Below are 25,107 nucleotides of genomic sequence, written 5' to 3' on the forward strand. Positions count from 1 at the left end.
ATTGTTGTTGCATCGGTTTCGCCATGGTTCATGGAAGCAAGTGAGACAGTACTTTTTGAAGTTCAAGGATAGAGAAACCCATGAAGCAGTATGGATCGACGAAGTGTTTTTCAAAGATTACCTGGAGTTGTTGGTAGACTACAAAGAATCCATGCAGCTCGGTACGTGTACCTCACTTTAAAAGGGAGGGGATGCCACGTGCACATCTAACCCTATGTGCATGTGGACAAGCTACTTCAAGTCTAGGGTTCAGTTAGCTTAGATTAGGAAGTGTTCTGGCACTTTTGTGAGTCTGTTCGCAGACCATGCATGCCCAGGTACTTAGAGTAGATGCACATTCGCTGGTTGCACACAACATGATCATTTGATTACAGATAGAACCCATCAAGAGCATTTTCTAGTACACAGAACCTATTTTTCCTATTTTAGCCATTTTTCACTTATTTTTAAGTGACTTTTGTTGGGAAACTGGGTAGGGAAAATGAGCCAAGCAAATATAAAAGAAAACCTAGCGCAGTGGAATCCGGCAGAAGAGGAAGAAGTGCACAAGCAAGTTGCTTGCAATAGGCATCTCTCTCTCTCTCTCTCTCTCTCTCTCTCTCTCTCTCTCAAGCAAGAACCCTTGACGTTTTTCATCAAGCTAAGCCAACGTTTTTCAGCAGCCATCCCATCGCCAAGCAGCCCCTTAGATCAGCGTTTTTGAAGCAAGCAGATCAGTGTTTTTGAAGCAAGCAGATCAGCGCTTTTGAAGCCAACAGATCAGCATTTCTACCACAGACAAATCAGCGTGTTCTACAGCATCTAACCCAGTGTTTTTCAGCATGCTGTCCATGGGGAAAATCAGCCAAGAGTAGCAGCGTTTTCGACACGGCTACATCAGCGTTTTTTCAGATCTGCCCAACGTTTTCAGCAAGGTCAAAACAGGGATTTTCAGCCATAAGGAACAACGTTGTCGCCGCCATTGTCACCAACCTAGGACCCCATTGCATCATAGCATCAAGAACATTGCATCAGCATCTCTGTACCAGATTTGTGCAATCAATAGTAGACCGTTCTCGCCATAGAGAGTGGGGCCTTCGGAGGATGGTTTGACAACATTCTGCTGTCGTATTCTTCTCTCTCTATCTCTCAGTTTCAACACCTTCATTCACAGTGTTTGCCACTTTGTTTGTGATCTTTTGCACTCTCTCACTAAAGGAACGGAAGGCTCTCCCTTCCGTAAGTAAAAGGAACCTTCAGCACAATTCAGAGCACTCATCTTGAGCAAAGTTCAACATTCACTTCCGTTGCACCTTACAGAGCAAGTCGGCAGATGGTGGGCTCTGTAGGGTTGGGCGAGGGGGCTTCCTGGAGTCTCTGTGAGGCGGAGCAAGAGCCTCCATTTGTGTCTGAAGCCGAAGATGGGGACGTCATGTCGGAAGTGATACTGCAAAGCCCCCAACCCTCCCCCCCACAATTCATTGTGCAAGCGAAAGGTGAGAGGAGCTGCAGGGGAAGGAGAGGGATGGCTGAGGGCGGTGGGCTGATGGGAGGGGCGAGCTAAAGGGGAAGGGGGGTGGGGCTTGAGCGGCGAGAGGCTGAAGGGGGGGGGGGGGGAGGCTTGTTTATAAGTGACACACCCAAAGTAGAGGAATCTACGGTGGGGGTTTAATCCACCGTTGATTCCATCTACGTGGAATTAAAAAAAAAGACTTCCTACCTTCGCCGCTCGTGTCTCGAACTCCAGACCTGCCCCTACACGCTCCCACACCTAATCCAGCTCGCCTGGCGCGATTCGTTGAAACTAATGCAACTCTTGCGCTATAAAAATCCTGCCCCCCTCTGCTACGTCAATCCGACCGCCCCAATTCCTCGCTCGCCGATAAAGCTCCCCTGCCGTGGATCCCTTTACTTTGACCCCTTGTTACTTATAAACGAGGGGGGGAGGGGGGGAGCGAGGGGCTTCAACAAGCACTCTCTAGAAATTGTCTGTTTTTTGTAGTTCAAACACTTCGCTAGGTGGGAAATTGAGGAAGTTAGATGAGGAAAGGTTGGAAGCCTTTTATTTGGATGAGACCACTATACCATGTTTGACGTGGGTCCGGTGATCCAAAGACATTGATCGAAGCTATTTTCTTGGCACAACTTCAAGAGATGAAGCACAATAATGGTATGCTTAAGATAGCGTGCGGTAATAGTAACTCTTCTTCTCATGACTCCTCTAAAGACAAGGAAAAGAACTCTAATAGATAAAAAGAAATCTCTGAATTCTTTCTTTTCTCAATTTAATTTTCTATCTAATTCTAAGAATGATAGAAAAAGGAAAAGGGTAAAGGAAAATTTGATAAACCTAGACTACCTTCTGATGACCGAAATGCCCAACGAGTTTTGGGTGGTCAATTAATGAAAGAAGAATATGCATTTGTATGCAAAGGAATGTAGGTGCTTAAATTGTGACGTTCAAGGTCACATGAAGAAAGAGTGTTCGAAAAAAGAATCTAAAACTGATCTAAATGCTTCGTCTTCAGCATTACCCCTTAGGTTAACTCCTCGAGTGTGTTAAAGTAAGAAGCTAAGTAGGAGGGGACTTTTGATGGTAAGGATTAATTAATTGTTATGGCCATGTCAATGGTTAAAGGGTAATCATGGATTTGACTCTAGAAGTTCTCAAGATGTCATTACGGAATCTCTTTTGAAGTGTTGTCACATGCACATATAACCCTATGTGCATGTGGACAAGCTATCTTAGGTCTAGGGCTCAGGTTAGCCTAGAAAGTGTTTTGGCACCTTTGTGAGCCTGTGCACAGGCCGCGCATGTCCAGACACTTAGAGTAGTTGCATATCCTCTGATTGCAGAACCCAATACCACCCAGCATATGCATTGTCCAAGCAGCATGATTAAATTCCGGTTAGTTTTGGGATAGAACATTTACAGGCGTTTTGGCATTTTTATTTATTTAATTGCACCATTTTATGAGGTTGTGGGCTGTAGAGGAGCATGCTCGACCCAACGTGGGTTTGCTATATAAGGAGAAGAGGGGGCGCTCACTACAGGAGGCAGAAGAAGCAACAGAAGATGTTCAGGCAACTGGCAGTGCATCTTCTCAGCAAGACCGGCAGGGAACCTCAGCGTTTTCAGCGATTAAGACACCTGGCATTTTTGGACTTCCCAGATCAGCCAGCGTTTCTAGATCCCAGCAGTTGGCATTTGCAGTTTGCAGATCAAGCCTAGCATTTTTGCATCCTGTAGATCCACCTAGCGTTTTCAGCAGTTAGCAATCCGATCCAGCCATACAGGTTAGCGTTTCCTGATTTCAGCCTTTAGCCATTGCAGATTGACCCCTTAGCTTTGTAGATCTCACCTACCCACAACAGATCCTCACCGTACAGTCGGATCAGCCAACGTTTGCTGTTTCAGCCCACTAATTCAGATTTCAGCATCTGCGTTTTCAGCGCATCGTCGTCGAGTCGTTGTCACTGCCATCCTCGCCGACACAATGTCAGTATTCAGGTGCAGATCAGACTTTCTAGATTTCAGCATTTCAGCCCTAGCGTTTTCCTTTTCAGCCGTCCTCGTCGTCATCATCATTGTCGTTGACATCATCGGCAAGTCCAGTGCATCTAGACCATTTCACCAGATTTGTGCAATCTATAGCATAGATCTCTCTCGCCATAGAGAGGCAGGCCCTTGGAGGAGGGTTTGAGAACCGTTTGGTGTCGTATTCCTCTCTCTCTCTCTCTCTCTTTCTCAGTCTCAGCACTTTCATTCTCAGTAGCATTCACTTTGTTTGTGATCATTGCACTCTCTCTCTAAAAGGAACGGAAGGCTCTTTCTTCCGTAAGTAAAAGGAACCCTTGAGCACAATTCGGAGCACTCATCTTGAGCAATATCAACGTTCACTTCCGCTGCACCTTACAAGCGTACACATCTTTGGCCTACTCTTATTTCCACCGTCTCGGTATAGGGTTTTCTAAAGGCATTGATTCCTTTCTCTCAAATATCTATTAATGTCAACTTGGTCATTCAACAAGCATAATTTACTTGTCGATTTTGAGTCCCTAAACTTGTAGGGTGTGATTATATTGGGCATAAAGTTGTTCCGTAGGTTTAAATCCATTACCAATTGGGAGAAGCTTACACTTTTCATCAAAGATAATGGTGCGCTATCTGTCCTCAGCCTAGGCAAGAGCAAGATTCCCTCCTTCTCTCATCTCTCACATCTAGGCAAGGCGATAGGCAAGAGCAAGATTCCCTCTCCTTCTCTCATCTCTCACATCTAGGTATGTCAAGTAGCTCAAGCGACAGTCAGCTATGCTAACCCCACAAGTTTGAGTACTTGTTCCTCTAGCATGATCTCCTAGCTACACTGCCTCTTGAGCGACTTGAGAATCGTGTCATACACCTGTGAGTTGGTGGATAGGGATCTTATAGGTTCCATTATAAGTCCTTTTGCTGCTCCAATTTTGTTTGCTCGTAAGAAGGGCTCATATTTAAAAGCATGAGGCGAAAAAGCATTAGACATGAAAAGCTGGTGCCCTCTGGGCTATTTCAGGAGAATCCGGGATTTTTGTACAATTCTGTGATTAGTGGCACGATTTCGTGGATGTTCGTATAGTGCTGCATCATCATATTTTAAGGTTTCAAACTTGTCCACTTTATTCTGACCACTTTTGGGTGCTTAAAATTGGTCCTCTTCAGTGGAATAGGCCACGTCATCACTTTGTGACATTGAGGCCAACTATTTTATGGATATCAAACAATTTGTAAAGTTGTTTGAAAGCTAGTTTAGTGAGGCCTTGCGAAAGTTGGTTTGGTCAGAGAGATGTGCATATTGGTACCTTCCCTTGGCTTTTGTGGTAGACGACGATTGGGTCCCTCGTGCCTCTCTTACAATGTCATGTGGCATTGCATTGGAGCCACATGGACAAGCCACTGCTACAGCTTAGCGTTAGTCTTAGTTAGCTTAGGATCTAGCGTGGCATTTTGTGAGCCTCTAGGAGGACGTCCATGATCAAGGCAGGTCGTAGTTGCATACCCTCACTTGCACAATATAGTCACTTAAGCATATAGGTATATGAACAGTCACTTAAGTCATTTATAAATAAGTGACTTTGACATGACATTTATAAAAAGTAGGTAGGGAAAATCATGAAAGAACCTATGTAAGCAACCCCTTGGTCCCCATTGGGAGCATCAAAAGATCAGAAGATCGGTGCCCAGTACCAAGCAGTACCCTAGCGTTTTCCCTCAGCATCCATCGACGTTTCCATCGCCAGCACCTTCAACATCAACAAATCAGCCCTAGTGTTTTTGCATCAGATCAGCCAGCATTTTTGCACCAGATCAGCCAACATTTTTGAGATCAGCCAACGCTTTTGCAGTAGATCGGCTCTAAGGTTTTTGCATCAACATTCAACATTTTTGCATCAGATCAGCCAACGTTTTTGTTGCAGATCGGCCCTAACATTTTTGCATCAACATCATTATCTAGCGTTTTTGCAGATCATGAGCATGGAGCACTCAATATTCAGCATTTATTCATTGTATCAGCATTTGTGCAAGTAATTAAAGAAAGTACTTGCTTTGGCAACAGAGCAAGGGGGCCCTTGAGAGTGGTTGGGACCTGACATACGGTATCGTCTCTCTTTTCTCTCTCTCTCTCTCTCTCTCTCTGCCTCTCTCTTCATTGTGTTCAGTTTATTTCTCTGAAATAAAGTAAAGTAACCTTGTGTTTGTGCGAAGTACTAGATCAGAGCTAAATCCTTAAATCCTTCCGTTGCACTTGACATTGGTATCAGAGCTCTGGACGTGCTTCGGCTTCACGAACTTGAGGAAAGAACCCAGACCCCAAAAAGAACCAAGAACCCAAAGAACCTCTCTCAGTTTTTTTCCCCTCAAAGAAGTTCCGTGTCCTTGCCCCGGACTTATTAGCCACTCCCACCCTTATGCGCTCCCGTCTTCATCGCTATGTCTTTGAACGAAGATGACATCGGATACACGAAAATCCAGACCTAGAGTACCAAGATCTACTTGCCTCGTATGCAGATATAGGAGTTGGAGAAAGTATCCCTCACCCTCTTTTGCATTCGCATTCACATGTAGCGTGCATCTACTTCCATTGATATGGAACCCTTGGATTTTCCTCCGAGCACCCTTGCCTTTCATCTTCACCCGCAATGTTTTCACAACATGACTATTCGTGTGGTAGTACTTGCTCGCAAGGCAGAGTCCGCATCATAGTCATACGAAACGGCGTTTGGGGAGGGGGAAACGGGAACAGAGTTTCCCACCGTTTCGGCCGGACCGAAATGGTGTTTTGGCATGAAATTTTTATAACGTTCAATTTGGGCAAAAATCGTCAGCGCTGGTTTTTTCGAACAGAAACGCGTGGCGATTTTTCTCTGCAAGCGAAACGCAAGGCAGCGATTGCAGGTACAGATTTTGCCCCCTTTGCGCACTTGATTCTATTGGTTTGCGCTGGCATCTATCGCCATCTGAGTTCTACGCTATCTGCGTTCTATCAACGTGTGTGGGTTTTGTGGGCTGATTTGTGCGTACCTTGCAGGGCACCTGCCACCTAGGTCTTGACTCTTCACGCACACCATGACAGACCCATATTGGAGGTATGTGACCAAATTGGCCGGCTATGGAGGAAAAGGGGGCTCAAAAAAATGGAGATGCAACTTTTGTGGGGCTTGAGAAGACGGGGAGTGTAACTCGTGTGAAAGACCATCTTGGGCATATACCTGGCACGGATATGGCACCTTGTGAACGCGTCCCAGCTGATGTGAAAACTGGGCTTGCAGAATGGAAATCAAAACGCTTGGCTTTGGTCGACATTGAAGAGGAGACTCAAACAAGTGAGAGTGCAGGAGAAGCAAGCCAATTGAGCTCAAAAAGAAGTCGATTGGAGTCCGCAACAGGAAGTGCAGGTGTGTCATCGACTTCTCTTGCAAAAAGGACTCCTTTGCCAAATGTTGATGTAAGTAAAAAGGGGTCTATCACTCTCCAATCTGCAAGCATGAAAGCTGGCATTCAAAAGCAAGCTATGAAGATAGCTACCCGTGAGGTGACATGCCTCTTCATAAGATGTGCTATTCCATTCAATGTGGCCAGAACTAAGCAATGGAAGAGGACAATGAGGGCATGAGTCGCATAGGATGTGAGTGGGAAGGTCCTTCATCTGAGACCTTGCGCACACGGGAGCTTGAGAAGGAGAAGATATGTGTAGAGACTCAGCTTGATTTCCTGAAGGAAACATGGAAGAAGTATGGATGCACTATTCTATGTGATGGGTGGTCAGATGTGCGCAAGAGAAGTGTCTACAATGTCTTGATTTCTTCATGCAAGGGAACTATGTTTTGGAAGGCCATAGATGCTTCAGGTGCAGGTGTCACTGTGACAGGTGCTTACATCTTTGGACAAATTAAAAGGGTTATTGAGGAGATTGGAAAAGAGCATGTTGTGCAAGTAGTGACTGACAATGACAGCAATTGTGTATCAGCAGGACACATGTTGGAAAATGAGTTTCCTACCCTTGTGTGGATACCTTGTGCTTCTCACTCCTTGGACTTGCTCATTGAGGATATTGGCAATATACCTTGGGTAAGTGAGCTCTTTGCTACTGCTAGGAAGATGGTCAAGTTTGTGACTAAGAGGCCTAAAGCACTCAGCATGTTTCGAGCCAACAGTACATTGGAGCTCTTGAAGCTCTCTTCCACTAGGTTTGCTTACATGCTCATTGTGCTTGAGCGTCTCATTAGAGTGCGGCCAAATCTTATACGCACCATTAGCTGTGATGAATGGCTTGCTTGGAATGACATTACTAAGCCAAGGTTCCTTGAGTTCCGGCGTAATATTTTCAATGAATCTTGGTGGGTGGAGGCGGAGGCATTGGTAAAATCCTTGAATCCAATCTACACGGTTCTACGCATCACCGACATGGAGGGGAGCACATTAGGTCTACTCTACGAGTACATGGATAAAATTGGGGAAGCTCTCAACAGGAATGCATACTTGCCATCGGAAAAGTAAGTCCTACCTCATTTGAGCTACTGAAATCTCATGTTTTAATTGGCTGAATTTTATTTTCCCCTTTGTTTAAGTCATATGTGTCATGTCATTCAATGTCACAGGGTTGATGAGTTGAGGGAGGTGTGGGAATCACGATGGAATTGGTTTCACAAACCAATCCATGCTGTGGCGCATGTGTTACACCCATTATGGCGTAGTGAAGACCAATTTTTGTCAGATGAGCTAGACAAGGGATTTCAAGAGTATGTGGCAAAGTACACGCGCGGTGATGTAACGATGGCAAGAAGAACAGAAGATTTGCTAGCCTTACGGAATCAAAGTAGTCACTTTGGTCGAGCCACTGCAAAGCTTCGGGACACACAACTCTAGCCTGTCTCATGGTGGGAGAAGTATGAGAATTGTGCACCTAGTTTGGTAAATACGCTTTCTTAATCTCCCATAATACATTCTAGGCTTTGTCATTTAAGCTTTGCAAATCCAAGTGTTAAATGAAACTTTCCCCCTTTATTGTCATGTGTTGTTTGTAGAAACGCCTTGCCATTCGAGTCCTCTCACAAGATTGTGCTGTTGGTCCATGTGAGAGGAAGTGGAGTACTTGGGCCCTCTTCCATACAAAGAAGAGAAATAAGCTGACAACCTTGCAACTTGAGCGATTGGTGTTTTGTAATTGTAACTTACAATTGTTGGAGAAGCTTTCTGACTCCCCTGAGCCTACATAGGTCAATGTCGATAAAATTGACATTGAGAAGGTGCGTGACATTCCAGATATCCCACAACAAGAGCGTGATTTGTATGCCTTGCTCTATGAGGAGGGTATTGCTCCAGCTCATGATACAAGGGGAGAGCGGGGACGAAGAAGAGTTGCTCAAGTTGCTAGCACTAGTGCAATTGTAGCTTCAACGAGTACAGCAAAGTCCTCTTCCTCTTCTTCCAGTGGGGAGAGCGAAGAGGATGATGAGGCAGAGGATGATGCTCAACACTCGGATTCTTGAGTATCATCATTCACATTATGGACTACTATTTTGATTATGGACCCTATCTTATGTTTGCAGTGATTTCAGTGATATGTACCCTATTTTGATTATGGACCCTATCTTATGTTTGCTCACCTTTGAGTGTGTTTTATGACATTGATGTTTTGGATCATGGATACTATGAGTCATTGCTCTTGACATTTTGATTGTATCATGTGTGATTGTATCTTGGTTTAACTTGTCACAGTACTAGGTTCTGGTTTGAAAATAGTCTATGAAATGGTAAGTTGTAAACTTGTAACTAGTAGGTTTACCGTTTTTTGTGTTTGAGCATTAAGTTTGAAACTTTTGAATTAGGTCTTCTAATTTTTCAATTCTGAATGACCTATGGCCCCTCCTAGGCTACTTGTTTTATGAAATACATTGTTTACAAATTGAAATAAAAAAGTGCCGTTTCTCAACCGTTTTTGCCTTGAGCGAAACTCTAAAACACCGGTTTTTCCGTTTCTGTTTCTCCCGTTTTCGTTTCGGGTGGTGACTATGGTCAGCATTAAGGCTAATATTGTGCGACAATAGTAAGACTACCTATTAGTTCGTCTAGTCGGTGTTTACATTGTAGCAGTACCTACATCTACAGTATCCACAAGTTTGCAGGAGTTTTCATCGTTTTATGCATCCACAAGCATCACACATCTAACCCTATGTGCATGTGGACAAGCTGTAACTCCTACTTCTAGGTTTTAGGTCAGCCTAGGAAGCGTTTTGGCACCCTTGTGAGCCTGTACGCAGGACGTGCATGTCCAAGCACTTAGAGTAGCTACATACCCTTTGGTTGCACATCCCATTAGTACCTAGCATGAGCATTAGCACCAAGCATAAGCAAGGCGCCGCATGTGAACTTCCTCTTGACAGCGTGTGAACGACCTCTTATTGAGAGTGCACCAATTTATTAAGTGACTTCATAAGCCTTTTTTTCATGATCGTGGGGTTCAGCCAGAGGACTGCTCGACCCATCTTTTGCAACATATATAAGTGAGCTGATGGGTGAGCGCTTGGAGGCAGAGGAGGCAGAAGAAGTAGCAGTACCAGGAGTACCCGCAACACAAGGACCTTCAGGCCAGCCTCTCAGCGTTTGCAGCATTTAGCCCTCAGCGTTTTTACCACCAACCTCTCAGCGTTTTCAGTATTCAGCCCTCAACGTTTTCACTACCAGCCTTCATCGCCAACACCATTTCAGACCAGCGTTTTCCAGCATGAAGGCTCATCACAATTCAGCCAGTATGTCACAAGACGTGCACCACGTGCCAATAGAAAAGAACCTACTGAACAGACGTTTAACACTTTAATAACAAGTGAACTGAAAGGGAGAGAGAGACGACACTTGACATGGAGTGGTGGAATTCCACCCCAGAGAGTATTGGCCCCAAACCTTGGCGCCCCTTTCGGTATTTCTTTATATTTATCAACACAGTTAAAGCCGGTACTCGAGACTCTGCACCTTCTCCGGGAAGCATGCCAGAGAATGAGCCCTTAGCACATATTTAAAGGCCCTTGGCCTATGAAAAGCAGTTTATATGAAAAGCCTTCAAACTCAAAAGCTTTTGGTTTAAATGCAATGCCAAAAAGCTGCTAGCATAAATCACGGAATTCCGTACAGCAGTCAGCGCAAAACGTGAAAATCCGTACAGCCTGCCATGTCATCATGCCAGTGCAATTTCCGGAATTTCCGTACAGCTGCCACGTAATTCTTTTTCTGTGTGTGTGTGTGTGTGGGTCCTGCGTGTCACTTGGGGCCCCATCGGACGGGGTCCCCATAAGTTGGTAGGACTTCTTCTGTTACTTGTTCTTCTTAGGGTTTAGGCCCCTCCGCCGGCATTTGTAAGTTGGCCCCATTCTTCAGGGCTTTGACACGTTAGCAGGTTGTGACATCTCCCCTTCTTGAAAGAGGGTAATCGTCCGCGAGTACAACATATCTGCAAAACAACTCAAGTTAGCTCAAAATTTTCTGAGGGTCATTCCGAGCGACATCAGTTTGCTCTTTTTGTTAAGGAGTTAGCTTCTCCTTTTGGCTCTTTTGATCAAGGAGTTGGCTTCTCCTTTCGTCCAGATCGGAACTCTTGATATTTCGGCGTAGTGAAATTAGCCATCACACCTAAACCACACTGATTTTCCACGGGTGTCTTGATACACTAAAATTACATACCCAGGCAATCTTATCCAATTAGGAATATTCAGTTGTTACAAGACATAGAAACATAAAGCCGTTGATGAACACTCTCCCCGCAAATAACCATCGAGGTCCGGGCCATGAGCTATTCAATGACTCCCTCATCACTCCTCCTGCAAATAACCTAGAAAGGTCTGGGCCATGAGATATAGAGGCCTTTTACTACCAAACGCCCCACAGACCGCAGTCTGCGTCATTTGGAGGGTGTTCAGAGTAACCATTGCTGAGACTTCTTAATACTCCTCCCGCATAACCATCCAGGTCCGGGCGGGGAGTCACAACAACAATACTCCCCCCGTAAATAACCACAAGGGTCCGGGCCGCCATGAGTAAAAACAACACTTTTCAATCATTCAATACCCCCCCCGCAAATAACCAGAAGGGTCCGGGCCATGAGTATGAACAAGCATTCTCAAACACTATTTCTCACTACTCCACCCGGAAATAAAATCACCAATCATTGAAACCAGTATTAAAACTAGAGTCAAACATTTCAAGCCGGCACCAAAACAGATACCATCCATTTCAAACAAATTCCAACAGGATCACCAAACAAGTTCTCAAACAGATTGCAAACTTAAAAAGAAATCTCGACATCGATCGAGTTCGAAAAGTCGACTGGCTTTCCATCCTGAAACCTGCACCAAAAATTAGGGTTAGATTCCTTCCATAAGGTCGTAGCCTACCAGAGCATGGTCCATCAACTCTTGGACACACCGTGTTCCTGTAGCGGTGATGGTAGTCCCAAGTCATAGCAATCACATTGGACTTCTGAGGTTATCAACAAGAGGCACTTGCTGAGAGATGTAAAGATTCCGCCACTCCGTGTCGTGTGTCATCTCTCTCTCCCTTTCAATTCAATTGTTATTGAAATGTTAAAAGTCTGTTCTTTTCTATCGGCACGTGGTGCTCGTCTTGTGACACAGTACCATAGTGTTTTTAGTTTTCAGCCCATCGCCGTCCCCAGCGATAGCCGATTAGTCATAGCCTTGTTGCCGTTGCAGCATCTAGCATCTTCAGATTTCAGTCTTCAAGCATCAGGAATTTCAGTACCCAACCCTTAGTCTTTCAAGTACCAAGCATCCATAGCAGCACCCATCAGTTTCTTAGCAGTACCAAGCATCAGTAACATCAAGTACCCATTAGCATCTCAGCGTCTAGTACCATTGTACCAACATTTGTGCAATCTAAAGCAAATACCTCTCTAGAAATAGAGAGGGGGGCCCTTGGAGGGGGGTCTAGGACCCATCTGGTGTCAATCCTCTCTCTCTCTCTCTCTCTCTCTCTCTCTCTCTCTCTCTTTGTCTCTCTCTCTCTGAGCACTTTCACTCAGAGTTTGCATTGTGTCTTGTTTTGGTCTTTTGTACATTCTCTCATGGAGTAAAAGGGGGCTTTCTCTCCCCTTCAATAAAAGGAACCTTGAGCACGAACTGAGCACTCATCCTGAGCATTCACCATCATTAACTTCCGCTGCACATTACATTGGTATCAGAGTTGTTTGGTAGTGTTCGGTATCATCACTCAAGGAAAGGATCATAAAAAACCACGTAATTTTTCTTGCTTGTTGCGATTGCACGTAACCCAAGACCACTTGGGCATGCCGATCCCTAATTTGTGTTTTTGAGGAGTCACAAGTAACCTAGAAAAGAAGGGCTTGTCTAGCCTCCCCTCGTTCCTCTTTTCCACTCATTGAGAGCGGACCTTGCACATTGCGGCAGTCCAATCGGTGTGAGGTGGGAAAAGCAACCTTGGCGTGAGCGCAAGGCCGCCAAGGGGTGCACCCGCAGGAAGGAGTTGAGCTTGGGTAAGAGAAAATCCTTCTTAAACGCAGATTGCAAGCAATACCGAGCACCCCAAGTACCCAAGTACCCCAGAAACCAAGTACCCCAAGAACCCAAGTACTCCAAATATCCCAAGGATCATAAGTACCCCAAGTACCCAAGTACTCAGTGCATTGGTCACCACCGAAGTGGAATGGATACTTTGCGTGAAGGTGATGAGAGTGGAATACGAGAAGAAGAAGTCCCTACACGAGGAGGATTGTTTCCAGATCCTCCTCCATCCTCATCTACGCCACGGATTACACCAAATGCTATGGAGACTTTGATGAAGTCCATGATGGAGATGATGCTACACCAAGAGGCTCAGCGAGCCGCCATCGACAGAGAACGGCTGACAGCTATGGAGCTAAAGCGTGAGGAAGCACGCAAAGCTCAACACATAACGGCTGAAGAAAAACGGGCTGCTATGGAGATAGAGCGAGAGGCGCAAGGGGACCAACGCATGAAATAGTTGATCGTGCAGGTACTCTCTCCGAAGAGCGAGCCACTCAAGGAGGCCGACGAGTCATCACGTAGCACAGGTAGAGACGACTCCTCCAACAATCTAGTCACTAAGAAGTTGACGTTCAGTAAGTACGAGTAGCACAAGTAGAGGGACTCCTCCAACAATTCAATCACAGAAGTTGATGCTTTTGTGATTCATTCTTGGTTGCATCACTTTAATGCTTAATTTCCGACTAACAAGAAAACCAGCAACAATGAAGTGATACTAATGGGATGATAGTATTCTACTGTATGACTTTATGAAAGAAGTACTTCAAAATGGGGATTCTTGAAATGAATCGGTTACATGTGCTCTTTCATGTGAGTAGTATTTGAGCGCATGTTTGAAAGATGAAATGACTGTAACATTTCGGTCTTCTTCTCCGAAGAGATGAGACGGACACGATAGTAACCAGATTTATTCAATCAAGAGATCTGCGAGAGATCAGTGATAGATCTGGATGTGATTGCTAAATACGTACAATAGATTATGATTCTCATCCAAGATCTCGACGGGGATAGTGATGTGAATGTGATTTGAATGTTCAGTGTGAACTAAGTGTGTGATTTGTGAACTTCATGCTATATGGATGTATTGTCTTGTGGGGATAATCATGGACATGGTTTTGCTTGATTGAAATGAGAAAGGATATGAATCTGATAAAAACAAGATTTAGTAGATCAAGACATCCGTGAAAAGATCAGTAATAGATCTGGATGTGATTGCTAAATGGTTACAATGATCAGGATTTGTATCTGAGACCCTCGACACAAATGTGATTGATCAGTGGTTGATGTCTTTGTAGAAGTGCTAGATTGGTGGAGTCTGGTTCATGAGTACATAGCTTAGTGTCTACTGAAGAAGGTTTCTCTCCTTTGATTGTTTTTGCGATCGTAATCGAGGGCGATTACAATTCTTTCAAGAGGGGGAAATGTCATAAAGTGACGACATGGCATGACCAATTGGCAGAGAAATGGCCGAGTGGACAAGAGAAATTGAATGGACTAACTTGAAGAAGTTATGAAGCACCGGATGGGGGCTGGAAACCTTGAAAGACGGGAACGGGGAGGAGGAGGGGGGGCCGGAACGGGAACGGGGCCGGAACGGTCAACTAAAGTAAGGCTTGAATTACCTCCATTCAGCTTAGTTCCAAATCAACTCCCAAATCTACCCCCAAACCTGTCCTCAAACTGCCCCAAATATGTCTCCCAAACAGCCATAAATCTGCTCGCAAATGCCTACTTTTTTGCCCCCAAACGCCTACTTTTTCCTATTCTGCCCTGTGTTTTGCCGTTCCCTCTCACGTTCCATCCCGTTCCCCCGTTTCAGAACACCGTTCCGGTTACACCCCGTTCCGGAACGGTGTTCCGTCCCGACTCCGTTTCGGGAACGGGACTCGTCCGGAACGCCATTTCGGAACGTTTGGGTTGCGTTCTGCCCGTTCCCTGTTACACTGTCTGAAAGAGATTACCGTGAAATGCACTGACATGCTGATGTGGCAGATCGTACGGATGCTGACGTGGCAGGGCCGTATGAAATTTCCGCGATTTGCGCTGCAAGCAATGTAACAAGGAACGGGTGGAACACAGCCTTAACGTTCCGAAATAGCGTTCTGAACGAGTCCGGCTCCCAAAATGGAGTTGAGAATGGAACGCCGCTTCGGAACGGGGTGTAACTGGAATGGTGTTATGGAACAGTGTTCAAGAACGGAGGAAAACGGGGCGAAATGGGAAGCGGAACTGGCAAAAGTATGCATTTGGGGGGAAAAAGAAGGCATTTGGAGGCAGATTTGTGGTTGTTTGGGGGACATTTGGGGCAATGTGAGAGCAGATTTGGGGGCAGTTTTGGGATTATTACCCTTGAGCTGAATGGAGGTAATTCAAGCCTTACTTTAGTCCTTCCGGCCCCGTTCCCGTTCCGGCCGGCCCTCCTCCCCGTTCCCTTCCCGTTCCAGACCCTTCCATTTCCGTTCCGGGTAACTTTGGTTGCAGGTGCCACGTTGGTGCAGCCAAAGTTGGTCGACCATAGAAGACGGCATAGGCAGGTGTGCTTGGTCTAGCAGGTGCATGACAAAGGGTTAAAGCAGGTGCAAAAGACTTGGGCAGGCAGGTGGTAGCAATAGTGTATGTCTAATGTGGCTTCATAGGCCAAAAGAGCTCCAAAATGGGCCAGACAGTATGGCAGGTAAAGAGACTTGAAGTGTTGGTTTTTGCCTTGGAATGTAGTGCTAGAAGTGGGCTACGAGCTCGTCCAGACGGCTCATCGAAGCTACAGAGTGGAGGATATTGATGTTTGAAGCTAAGTGAATTGCAGATCCTAGACGGACAGGGCAAGTGATGAGAGGTGGTTGAAGCTGGTTTTAGCGGATAGATGTGTAGAGCTCAAGGTGTTGAGCATAATGGTCCTGTCTGATCGTCAATCGGAGCTCGGGTGGGCAAGTTATGGCCAATTGAAGATTTGTCATGGGCTAGTTATGTGCCCACTTGACCGCATTGGTAGGCATGCCATCTGGTGATTTTTGGGCCTCGCGAAAGCTCGAGAAGGTAGTGTGGGATGTATGGGAGCAACAAGTGTCAACGGCTCTTCATTCTTAGTCATGGGTGCAAAGTTATGGGTGTGTGAAGTTGGCGGTTGGCCCTGACCGTGGTGGATCTGGTAGTTTTTTTGCCGTTTTGGTGGGCGTCGCTCGAGGCCTCGGGGAAGTCGAAGTGTAGCAAGGTTGAGGGGAATTGAAGTATACACGGTGAATTATTGGCCAAGCTTTACCGCTTGGGAATCTGATCCAAGGCAGAGGCTTTAGCCCCACATGAGATTATACAATGTGGAAGGCAGTATGGATTTCCTCAAATTACGCTGGCTGCTTTTGGGAGTCTCCAACGTGAGCTTTTGGGATCGACTGCTTTTGGGCTTAGTGCTTTTGAACTTGCTTGCTTTTGGGGCTTTGCTTTTGGGCATCCCTTGTAAGAATAAAAGAGACTCTGGGGCCTCACTCTGCAGAGCATCTGGACGCAGAGTCTGAGAGCAGAGGTCTCTCAGGAGTTTTACTTTGCAATGATCAATGATAAAGAAATACTGAAAAGGGGTACCAGTCTTTGGGGCCAATGCTTTTGGGCGCGCAACTCCACCGTGCCGTGTCGACTCTCTCTCTCTCTCTCTCTCTCTCTCTCTCTCTCTATTAAAGTTTTGTGATTTTGAAGTTTTTGTCGTGTGTTGCTACTAATTTCTCGCTTGGGGTATCCAAGCCTGTTACATACAACAACTCTGTCCAGATGAGTCTAGGTGCAGTTCACTAGTTGGATTTCTACTAGAGAGAGAGTTTTCACCACGATATGCAACATCACGCTTTGGACCATGTGGAAGGCTCGATGTGCCCACTTTCTGGGCTCTCAGCCATCTGGACAGAGTTGTTGCATACTCTTCGGAGTCGGTGGGATTCTTGAGCTGGCTCCTCGAGGGCAACAGAGTAGCATCAATGTGTCTTTCTTCACACATGGGCGAGGTCGGTAGTTCTTTTCTGTCCAGATCATGCCCAGATCACCTGGCATTATGCACACGCACAGGGGTTCATTTTACATTCATCGTACAAACCATGTTGATGTTACATATTCTACACATTGCTACCCCTCTTTTGTACTTCCTCTCGGTGATAGGCAATTGAGCATCTCCCTAGATCTCTTATGTACACAAATACGACCCCTTGTCTAGAGAGGGAGGGAGAGAGAGATTGTATTATTTTCCACGGAGGTCAAATATGACCCATGTGACCGGATGCAAGCGGTATGCTTGTATGTGAAGACATGAGATATATATCAGTTGAGGACCGAGGGGCCATCTGTAGGGTAAAAGAAACTAACAAAACTTAAGGAGAAGTAGTTGAGGGGTGAGCCCCTTTTGGAGTTTGAAACTCTTGGATGATAGTTTTACGGCCTTGGTAGATTGTCCATTTACCTTGTTTGCGGGCTTTGGACATCTTCTTGAGCTCGTCCTTTTTTATTTTGAGTTGATTCATGGTCAGTTCCTCGGTAATCCAAAGCTTTGCTCCTTTGAGGAGGCGGGATTGGTGTAGAAGCTTCATCCGCTCCTCTTTGTCCTCGAGAGTAAGGACACAATGCTGGGGACACACATGTAGATATGTGTCATTGATTAAAGCAACGGTCTTTGGGTTGATGTTAACTGGTTCAAGAATGTCGTTGAGCTTGGTAATTGCTTCTTCAAGGGTGTCCTCAATGGTGCACCATGGTGAGGAAAGCCCACCGGTGTGGACCTTGAGGGCATTCTCTTCTTGAAGTCCTCGCTCACAAAGCTCCTTTATTACACAATTCTTCACTTGGGCGTTGGTTGCCGAGTGGGCTTGGGTAACCTTCCTTTACCTTGTCGTTGGCAAGGTCAACCATGGTATTGAATCGTGCTTCTAACTTGCTGAGGCGAGTTTTGAGTTCACAATTCTCTTCCATGACTCCATCGAGAGCTGCTTGAAGTTGAGTAATGCGATCAAGTTTGCTACGAGCTGCTAGCACGCCTGTGAAACTCGGTCTGTTCTGGCAGGGGTCTTTAGGGTAGTCATCCCTTCGCTTGGAAAGGTCTACAGACGTGAGAAGAGCTCACGACAAACCCGAGAACCATTGACGTGCTCAAGAAAACAAGGACAAGAAATGGGCTTGTGTAGAGCACAGTTGGACCCTAATGCCCCCCCCCACAGGGCCGCACTTCGCCCAAGGGAAACTACCTAAGAGAGATTCTTGCAAACCCTAACTTGAGAGAGAGAGAGAGAGAGAAAATGTTATATTAAGCGTCTTCAAAAGGTCAAAATGACCTATGAGACCAAACTGATACAATCCTTGTGGATCTAATCCAATGCTTGGATACAAAAATAAAATGAAGTAGACTGAAAGACTAAAATCGTTAGACTAAAATCATCATCATCAATGCCCGAGGATGCTCGACATCGGGCGTTGTCCGAGAAAGTATTGCATTGGTCGTTGAATAGCTTTGTCAATGTCCGCCTCTGTAAATAGTCGTACTGGGCATCTCCCATATCGTGCTACAATAGTCGTGATCCTTTGATGGAGCCTCCGTCGATGTCGTGGTCGCCCTCGTAGACGTGGGTGTCTAGCTCTCCTGAGCTCAGTGGCTTTGTCCACTAATATACCTTTGGTATAAGTGGGCTTTGAAGTCTGCTGTGAGGCATGCTCATCTGGCTGCTGAGACCTGCTCTAAAGAAGTCAATGATCTCCCTCTTTGAATGTCTCCTAGTCTCCTCAAGAGGCTCTCCCTGTGTCTGCACAGCTCTAGCAAAAACAACCGGTAGCATCTCTGATCCTGATATCTCATAACTATAGCCAACGGTCCAATCCCTCTCTGAACAGACAATGGAAGCGGCCTCATATCTCATAGTAAACCGGACAATGACAAATGTGATGTAACTCTGTCTCTGGCTCTATATGAGACAACTGGCATGTCCTCGCCTCTGCTGTTACTCTCCTAAATCTGCCAGTCTCAATCTCTAGCTGATGTGATGATGTGCGCATCTAACCAATAGCACATCGTACTTAGGATAACTGAGTGTCCATATAGGCGGGTCTGATCACATATCCATCCTCTGTTAGTTGGAGAAGATGCTCTCTGTAGAAAGCCGATTTTGTGCCCAACTCTTGTGTCTGCTGTATCCATGTGGGGAGAGAGAGAGAGAGAGAGAGAGAGAGAGAGAGAGAGAGATGAAATGTTATATTAACGTCTTCAAAAGGCCAAAATGACCTATGAGATCAGAGCGTTACAATGTGGTGGATCTGATACAAAGTCAAAGAAGCAAAATGAAATGACAAAAGGATGAGATATAAATAAATAAATAAATAAATAAATAAATAAATAAATAAATAAATAAATAAATAAATAAATAAATAAATAAATATATATAGAGAGAGAGAGAGAGAGAGAGAGAGAGAGAGAGAGAGAGAGAGAGAGAGAGAGAGAGAGAGAGAGAGAGAGAGAGAGAGAGAGAGAGAGAGAGAGAGAGAGAGAGAGAGAGAAAGAAAGAAAGCTTTATTAACGTCTTCGAAAGGCCGAACTCGACCTATGAGACAATATCATATACATGTGTTGATGCTCTAGGCATCGGAAAATAAAAAAAGGGTACAAACTGAAATGAGCCTATACTATGCAAGAGGGTGTGGTAGGGTGGTGCATGTGGTGTACAATGTATAGTGTGGGTCCTCGTGTAGAGAGAGAGAGAGAGAGAGAGAGAGAGAGAGAGAGAGAGAGAGAGAGAGAGAGAGAGAGAGAGAGAGAGAGAGAGAAATGAAATGAAATGTTATATTAACGTCTTCAAAAGGCCAAAATGACCTATGAGACCAAAAAGTTACAATTGGTGAATCTGATACCATGTCTGAGTACGGAAATTACAAAGTTACAAAGAACTAACACTAAAACACTAAGGAGAAAGGAAATAAGGAGGGGGGGGGGGGTTGTGGGTTCAGATGAAATCTCTCATCGGTCGTTGTCGGATCTCATCGACCTCCTCCATGGTCAGTACTCTGGTTGGGCGTCTTGCATGTCGAGCTAGAGTGATCTGTATCTTTTGTTGCAGCCTTCGTCGATGGTGGGAGACCCCCCAAAGTCGTGGACATCTAGATCTGCCAAGCTCCATGGCTCGATCAAGCAGTGTACCTCTAGTATGAGTAGGCTCAGAGATCTGCTGTAATGACTGCTCCATTGGCTCTTCTCTGGTTGGTGTAAAGAAATCTGTGATTTGTCTCTGAGATCGTCTTTCCTCTGATGTCCTCAACAAGCTCTCCCTAAGTCTACGTAGCTCTAGCAGGAACAATCCGAGACACCTCATCCTTGTATCTCATGACTCTAGAAAAAGATCCGAACCCTTCTTTGAACAGGCAATGGAAGCGGCCGCGTATCTCATAGTATGCCGGGTAGTGACATGTGTAGTGCAGCTCTGTCTCTGGCTCTAAGTTACATAGGTGACATATCCTAGCTCCTGCCGGCACCCCTCGAAATCGGCCAGTCTCGATTTGGAGCTGATGTGAGGATGTGCGTATCTGTCCAATAGTGCATCTTATCCCATGAGATAAGTGTGTGTCCATGTATGCAGGCCTAGTCACAAAGCCGTCTTCCGTGAGTTGGAGAAGATGCTCTCTGTAGAAGGTCATCTTCGTGCCTAACTCCTGTGTTGGTTGTATCCATGTGCTTCTGGTATTTAGCTGAATCAGATCCCGACATATGAGTCTGGTGATCTCTGTCCGTGTGAGAGAGAGGGAGGGTGCATCCAGAAGCGGAGGTAATCTATCCATGTTGAGACCATGCTGTAGCGCGGATAGTGTGTCGTGCTCTCTACAGTGGGTGCTCCTCAGTGCTATGTGCGTGACAATCTCACTCAAATAACTGGAAACAAAGGGACAAAAGATAACAATTGATCACACAGAGACACAACAGCAGACCGGAACATAGGACTCGACTATCTCAAAGAACCGATACAGACTTTGGCGTGGTAGCGCACACAGCTCCAGTCCAGAACTCACAGGTACAATGGGGGTGTCGAGGCTCAGATGTGCAGGGATGGTGTAGACGTGCTGTGTATAGACTCGCTACCTAGACGACGACGCTGGACCATATATGAAGAAGATAATACCAACGGCTCATAAATGTCAGCCACCTAAGTCTATCTCCAAACTGAGTGGTGGTGGTGACCTAGCCACGATGTCCACTAGACCACCGTCTGTATCCTTGCCACATGTCACTGCCAGCCCAGAGAGTCCATCCGGTGTGAACGAGACCAGACCAACTGTACTAACTGTGTCCCGTGAAAGTGACACTGTAGCCTGCTACACATGCAACTGAAACCATGCTGTCATCTGTCCATACCAACATGATGTATCGCCTTGTAGAGCTAGTTGTCGAGATGACTCCAGGGCAAGCGGAGCGTATCTGTCCCTGGGGAGATCCCATAGACTGTGCATAAAGGAAATTGATCTCGTCAATGCCTCCACCATGAGGGGGGAGGGGGGGGGGGGGGGGGCGGCTAGCTCGGCTCGGACAATCTCATGTGGTACTGAGGCCTTAGCCCGAATCATCCGAGCGATCATAGAGACCAGAGGCCTCTCCATACATCTCTATCCATCTGTGTTGCCAGATCTCCCATGGTGGTCTACTGAGGGTCCCCATACTCTGAGAGAGAGAGAGAGAGAGAGAGAGAGAGAGAGAGAGAGAGAGAGAGAGAGAGAGAGAGAGAGAGAGGTGTTTCACGCTGAACAGGCCATGAAAGTGAAGACTCTTTCACGTTGAACAGGCAGAGAGAGAGAGAGAGAGAGAGAGAGAGAGAGAGAGAGAGAGAGAGAGAGAGGTGTTTCACGTTGAACAGGCCATGAAAGTGAAGACTCTTTCACCTCATGATGATGCTGTTGTTGCTCCTTGTGAACATGCAAATGATTGTGGAGGATGTAAAATGCAGAATCTCTCCTATGCTGCTCAACTTGCAGCCAAGGAAAACCAGGTCTTTGAGGTCATTTCCAGGCTTGGAAGATTTGGAGATAGTCATGAAACTTATATGAAGAGGATAGTGGGTTGCCAATCTGTATTTGGTTACCGCAACAAGGTACTATTTGAAAGTCTACAAAAAAAGCTCTCAGCTAATTCTCTAGGTGTTTCGTTTATTGCAACTGTCGACTTGGCAAGCTGTCAACGTTCTGTTACAATGCTGTGCATTCTTTTCTTGATCTGACATATACAAATCTACTTGAGCACAGATGGAGTTCTCTTTTGGCACAAAGAAATGGATTCCAAAGTCTGACATGGATGGGGTGCTGCAAATGGATCCTTGTAGAGATGAGTTTGCCTTGGGATTGCATGCACCAGGTCGTTTTGACAAAATTCTATCCATCAATAAATGTTTGCTGCAAGAAGATGCTGCCAATAAGGTTCACTATTAGTCTTCCTTATGCTGGCTGCTCACATGACAAGCTCCAACCTAATGCTTGCCATATTCATGTCATGACCATTTCTGCCAATGTTGTGCTTCTGTGAATAAATAAGTTAATTCTTTTTCAGGTATTAGCTATAGCGCAGAGCTTCTGTGAGGCTCATACAGATGAGCTGCCACCATATGACACATTTAATAAATCTGGGTTTCTTAAACATCTCATGATTAGATCTGGCAGGTGAGATTCTCAAGACAGGCCATCTTACCTACTCAGAATTGCACTCTCTGGTTCTCAAAACTTTTCAAGTTCAAATATGATGCACTCCCTTTGCAACCACTAGAGTGTTGTACATTTTATTTGCAGAGAACCAAGAACGGGTGCTTTGCAGTTGATGGTAAATTTTGTGACCTCGCACTATGAGCCATGTCTCCTACATCCTTTAGTAGAAAAGCTGGTGGCAAGCGTGCCTGAAGTGGTATTATCAACTATATACTTTATTTGGTCTTCGTGTCAAAATTAACTTTTAGTCAGGTCTTTTTCTTTTATGTAGCAAGGACATGTTTTTTGCAAACTGCGGTATTCCATGGAGTGCTACTTTGAAGTCAAAGGTCTAGTCTCTACATGGTTGTTCTTCTTTTGGGAGTGAGAAAAAGAGCTTTACATTAGTTAACCAAACGCCCAGAGGCCAAACAAACTTATCCCTTGCACTAGTTATGGGGATCCTGGGAGACTCTGCCAAGCTACAAGAACAAGCCGAGTGGGCTACAACATATACCAGGCAATGGAAGGTGGGAAAAGCCACACTGGCAGTCTGCATTGCGAGCGAAGTGCGCCAACCATCACGTATTAATGAAAGCTGGATGTTTTGTCCGACCTGTAAGAGCTGCCTGGTAGGCAATTATATAGGCCCCACATTGTAGCAGGGCTACAGTGTCACTGGCATGGGACAAGCAGTTAGTTGCAGTTGAGCTTGAGTTTACACTGGGCGGACTCTCGCCTGGGCAGTGACACGTGGCAAGTGTTACGGATAGTGGTCTAGTGGACGCCGTGGCCAGATCACCACCACGTCAGTTAGGAGATAGGCTTAGCTGGATTGGGATATCTACCAGCTGTTGGTGGCTCTTTAGGAGATACATATGAGTGGTTGGTTTTAGTGGTGGGTACGCATCATCACCTACTTTTGTGTGGTCAGTCATCTAGAGTTTCTCATCAGAGTTGTACACAGCACGTGTGCACCATCCCTGCACAGTTGAGCCTTGACACCCCCACTGTACCTATGAGATCTGGGCTGGAGCTGAGTGCGCTGCCCTGCTAGAGTCTGTATCGGTTTCTTTGAGTTTGTCGATGTTCCTGCTGTTCATGATCTGCTGAGTCGTACTGTTGTTCTTGCTTTGTTGTTCTTGCTCTGTTATTCTTTGTCTTCTGTGTTTGCATTCTATGGAGTGAGATATCACGCACATTGCATTGAGGAGCACCCACTATAGAGGGAACGACACATTATCTCCGCTACAGGTGCTCTCATTTTTGGCACGCCCTGTGGGACCTCAACTGAAGTCTCACTCCGTCGAAAGTCGAGTCGAGGAGCTACTGGTTTGGGCCTGCCTCAGCTTGGTTCCGTCTAGTTTTCCCTCGACCTGCTTAGTTTTCAATCTGCTCGTCTAGACCTGCTTGTCTAGTCTCGCTCGTTCTAGACCTGCTTGTCTATTCTCTCGTCGTGATCTAGTAGTCTCTAGGCTGGGTCTAGACCTCTCTCGTCCAGGTCTAGTTGGGAGTAGCCTGGATCTAGTCCTGTCTCGTCCCGGTCTAGCCAGGAGGTCTAGTCACTCGCCCTGGTCTAGTGGAGTCTGGACCAGTGTGAGGTAAAGGTCTTCGTGTTCAGTGCTCAAAGCTTGGGGGGTTTTTGGTTAGTGCATGACACATACAAGTCAATCAAAAGAGCGACAAAGCCCACTATTAAATCCTTTGAAGTACTACCACAGGAAGCGTCAACCCTTCATTCCAGGTAGAAGTCCACCAGCCCCATTACCCTACCTTCCCCCTCAAACAGTTCTACACCTCCCCCTTCACCCCCATCAATAAACTTCTTATCCCTTGTGTTACAACAAGCTCCATTGCAAACAACTCCTGCACATATAGCCATGGAGGAGCTCACAAGCGTTCTAGCTAAGGTGAATATTAAGTTTGCTATTTTCAAGGGTCTCTCCACAGAGGATGCTGACGACCATGCCCGGAGGTTTGTTTCTCTCTGCAGAGGTCGTGGTCTCAACAGAGAAGATGCCTACTTAGTACTCTTTCCATCCACCTTGGATGGCTTAGCCGACAAATGGTACACTCAGTTTGCAGAGAACCACTTTACAACTTGGGGCACGTTACGACGACAGTTTTGTGAAGCTTTCAGGCCGGGGGACTTCCAAGAGAAGGTTCTGGATGAGTTAGCCAATCTGATGCTCCAGCCAAATGAGACTTTTGCAGAACTCATGACTAGAACCAAGTCTGTGGTCGCTAAGCTTCCTCAGCATTTCATTAAGTCATTTGTACATACTACATATGTTTGATAGTCTTTCTTGCAGATACATGTGATGATGAAAGCACTAAATCATCTGTGGCATGTATACTAGGAATGCAATCGAGGACGTTTGCGAT

General features: G+C 45.7%; 1 protein-coding gene and 1 pseudogene across 6 annotated transcripts in view; both read left to right on the top strand.

Moving 5' to 3' along the window:
* The window catches only part of LOC147443690 (RNA methyltransferase family protein), a 126,484-nt gene that overhangs the window by 64,025 nt on the left and 37,352 nt on the right, over positions 1-25,107 (top strand). For 4 of the 5 annotated variants that reach the window (XM_086526494.1, XM_086526496.1, XM_086526497.1 and 1 more), the window contains exons 2-5: positions 21,906-22,139; positions 22,291-22,461; positions 22,592-22,701; positions 22,828-22,939. In XM_086526494.1, the coding sequence (XP_086382620.1) occupies positions 21,906-22,139; positions 22,291-22,461; positions 22,592-22,701; positions 22,828-22,939 (627 nt within the window). The remainder of the gene's footprint in view (positions 1-21,905; positions 22,140-22,290; positions 22,462-22,591; positions 22,702-22,827; positions 22,940-25,107) is intronic. The other variant, XM_086526495.1, reaches the window with a different exon arrangement.
* On the top strand, positions 1,606-9,098 carry LOC147443691 (uncharacterized; annotated as a pseudogene). The gene is made up of 3 exons (XR_015189978.1): positions 1,606-8,010; positions 8,116-8,428; positions 8,542-9,098. The product of XR_015189978.1 is annotated as an uncharacterized LOC147443691 (transcript).

The sequence above is a fragment of the Adiantum capillus-veneris genome, chromosome 13, assembly GCF_014529385.1.
Source record: "Adiantum capillus-veneris isolate H3 chromosome 13, ASM1452938v2, whole genome shotgun sequence".
In the NCBI taxonomy this organism is placed as follows: domain Eukaryota; kingdom Viridiplantae; phylum Streptophyta; class Polypodiopsida; order Polypodiales; family Pteridaceae; genus Adiantum; species Adiantum capillus-veneris.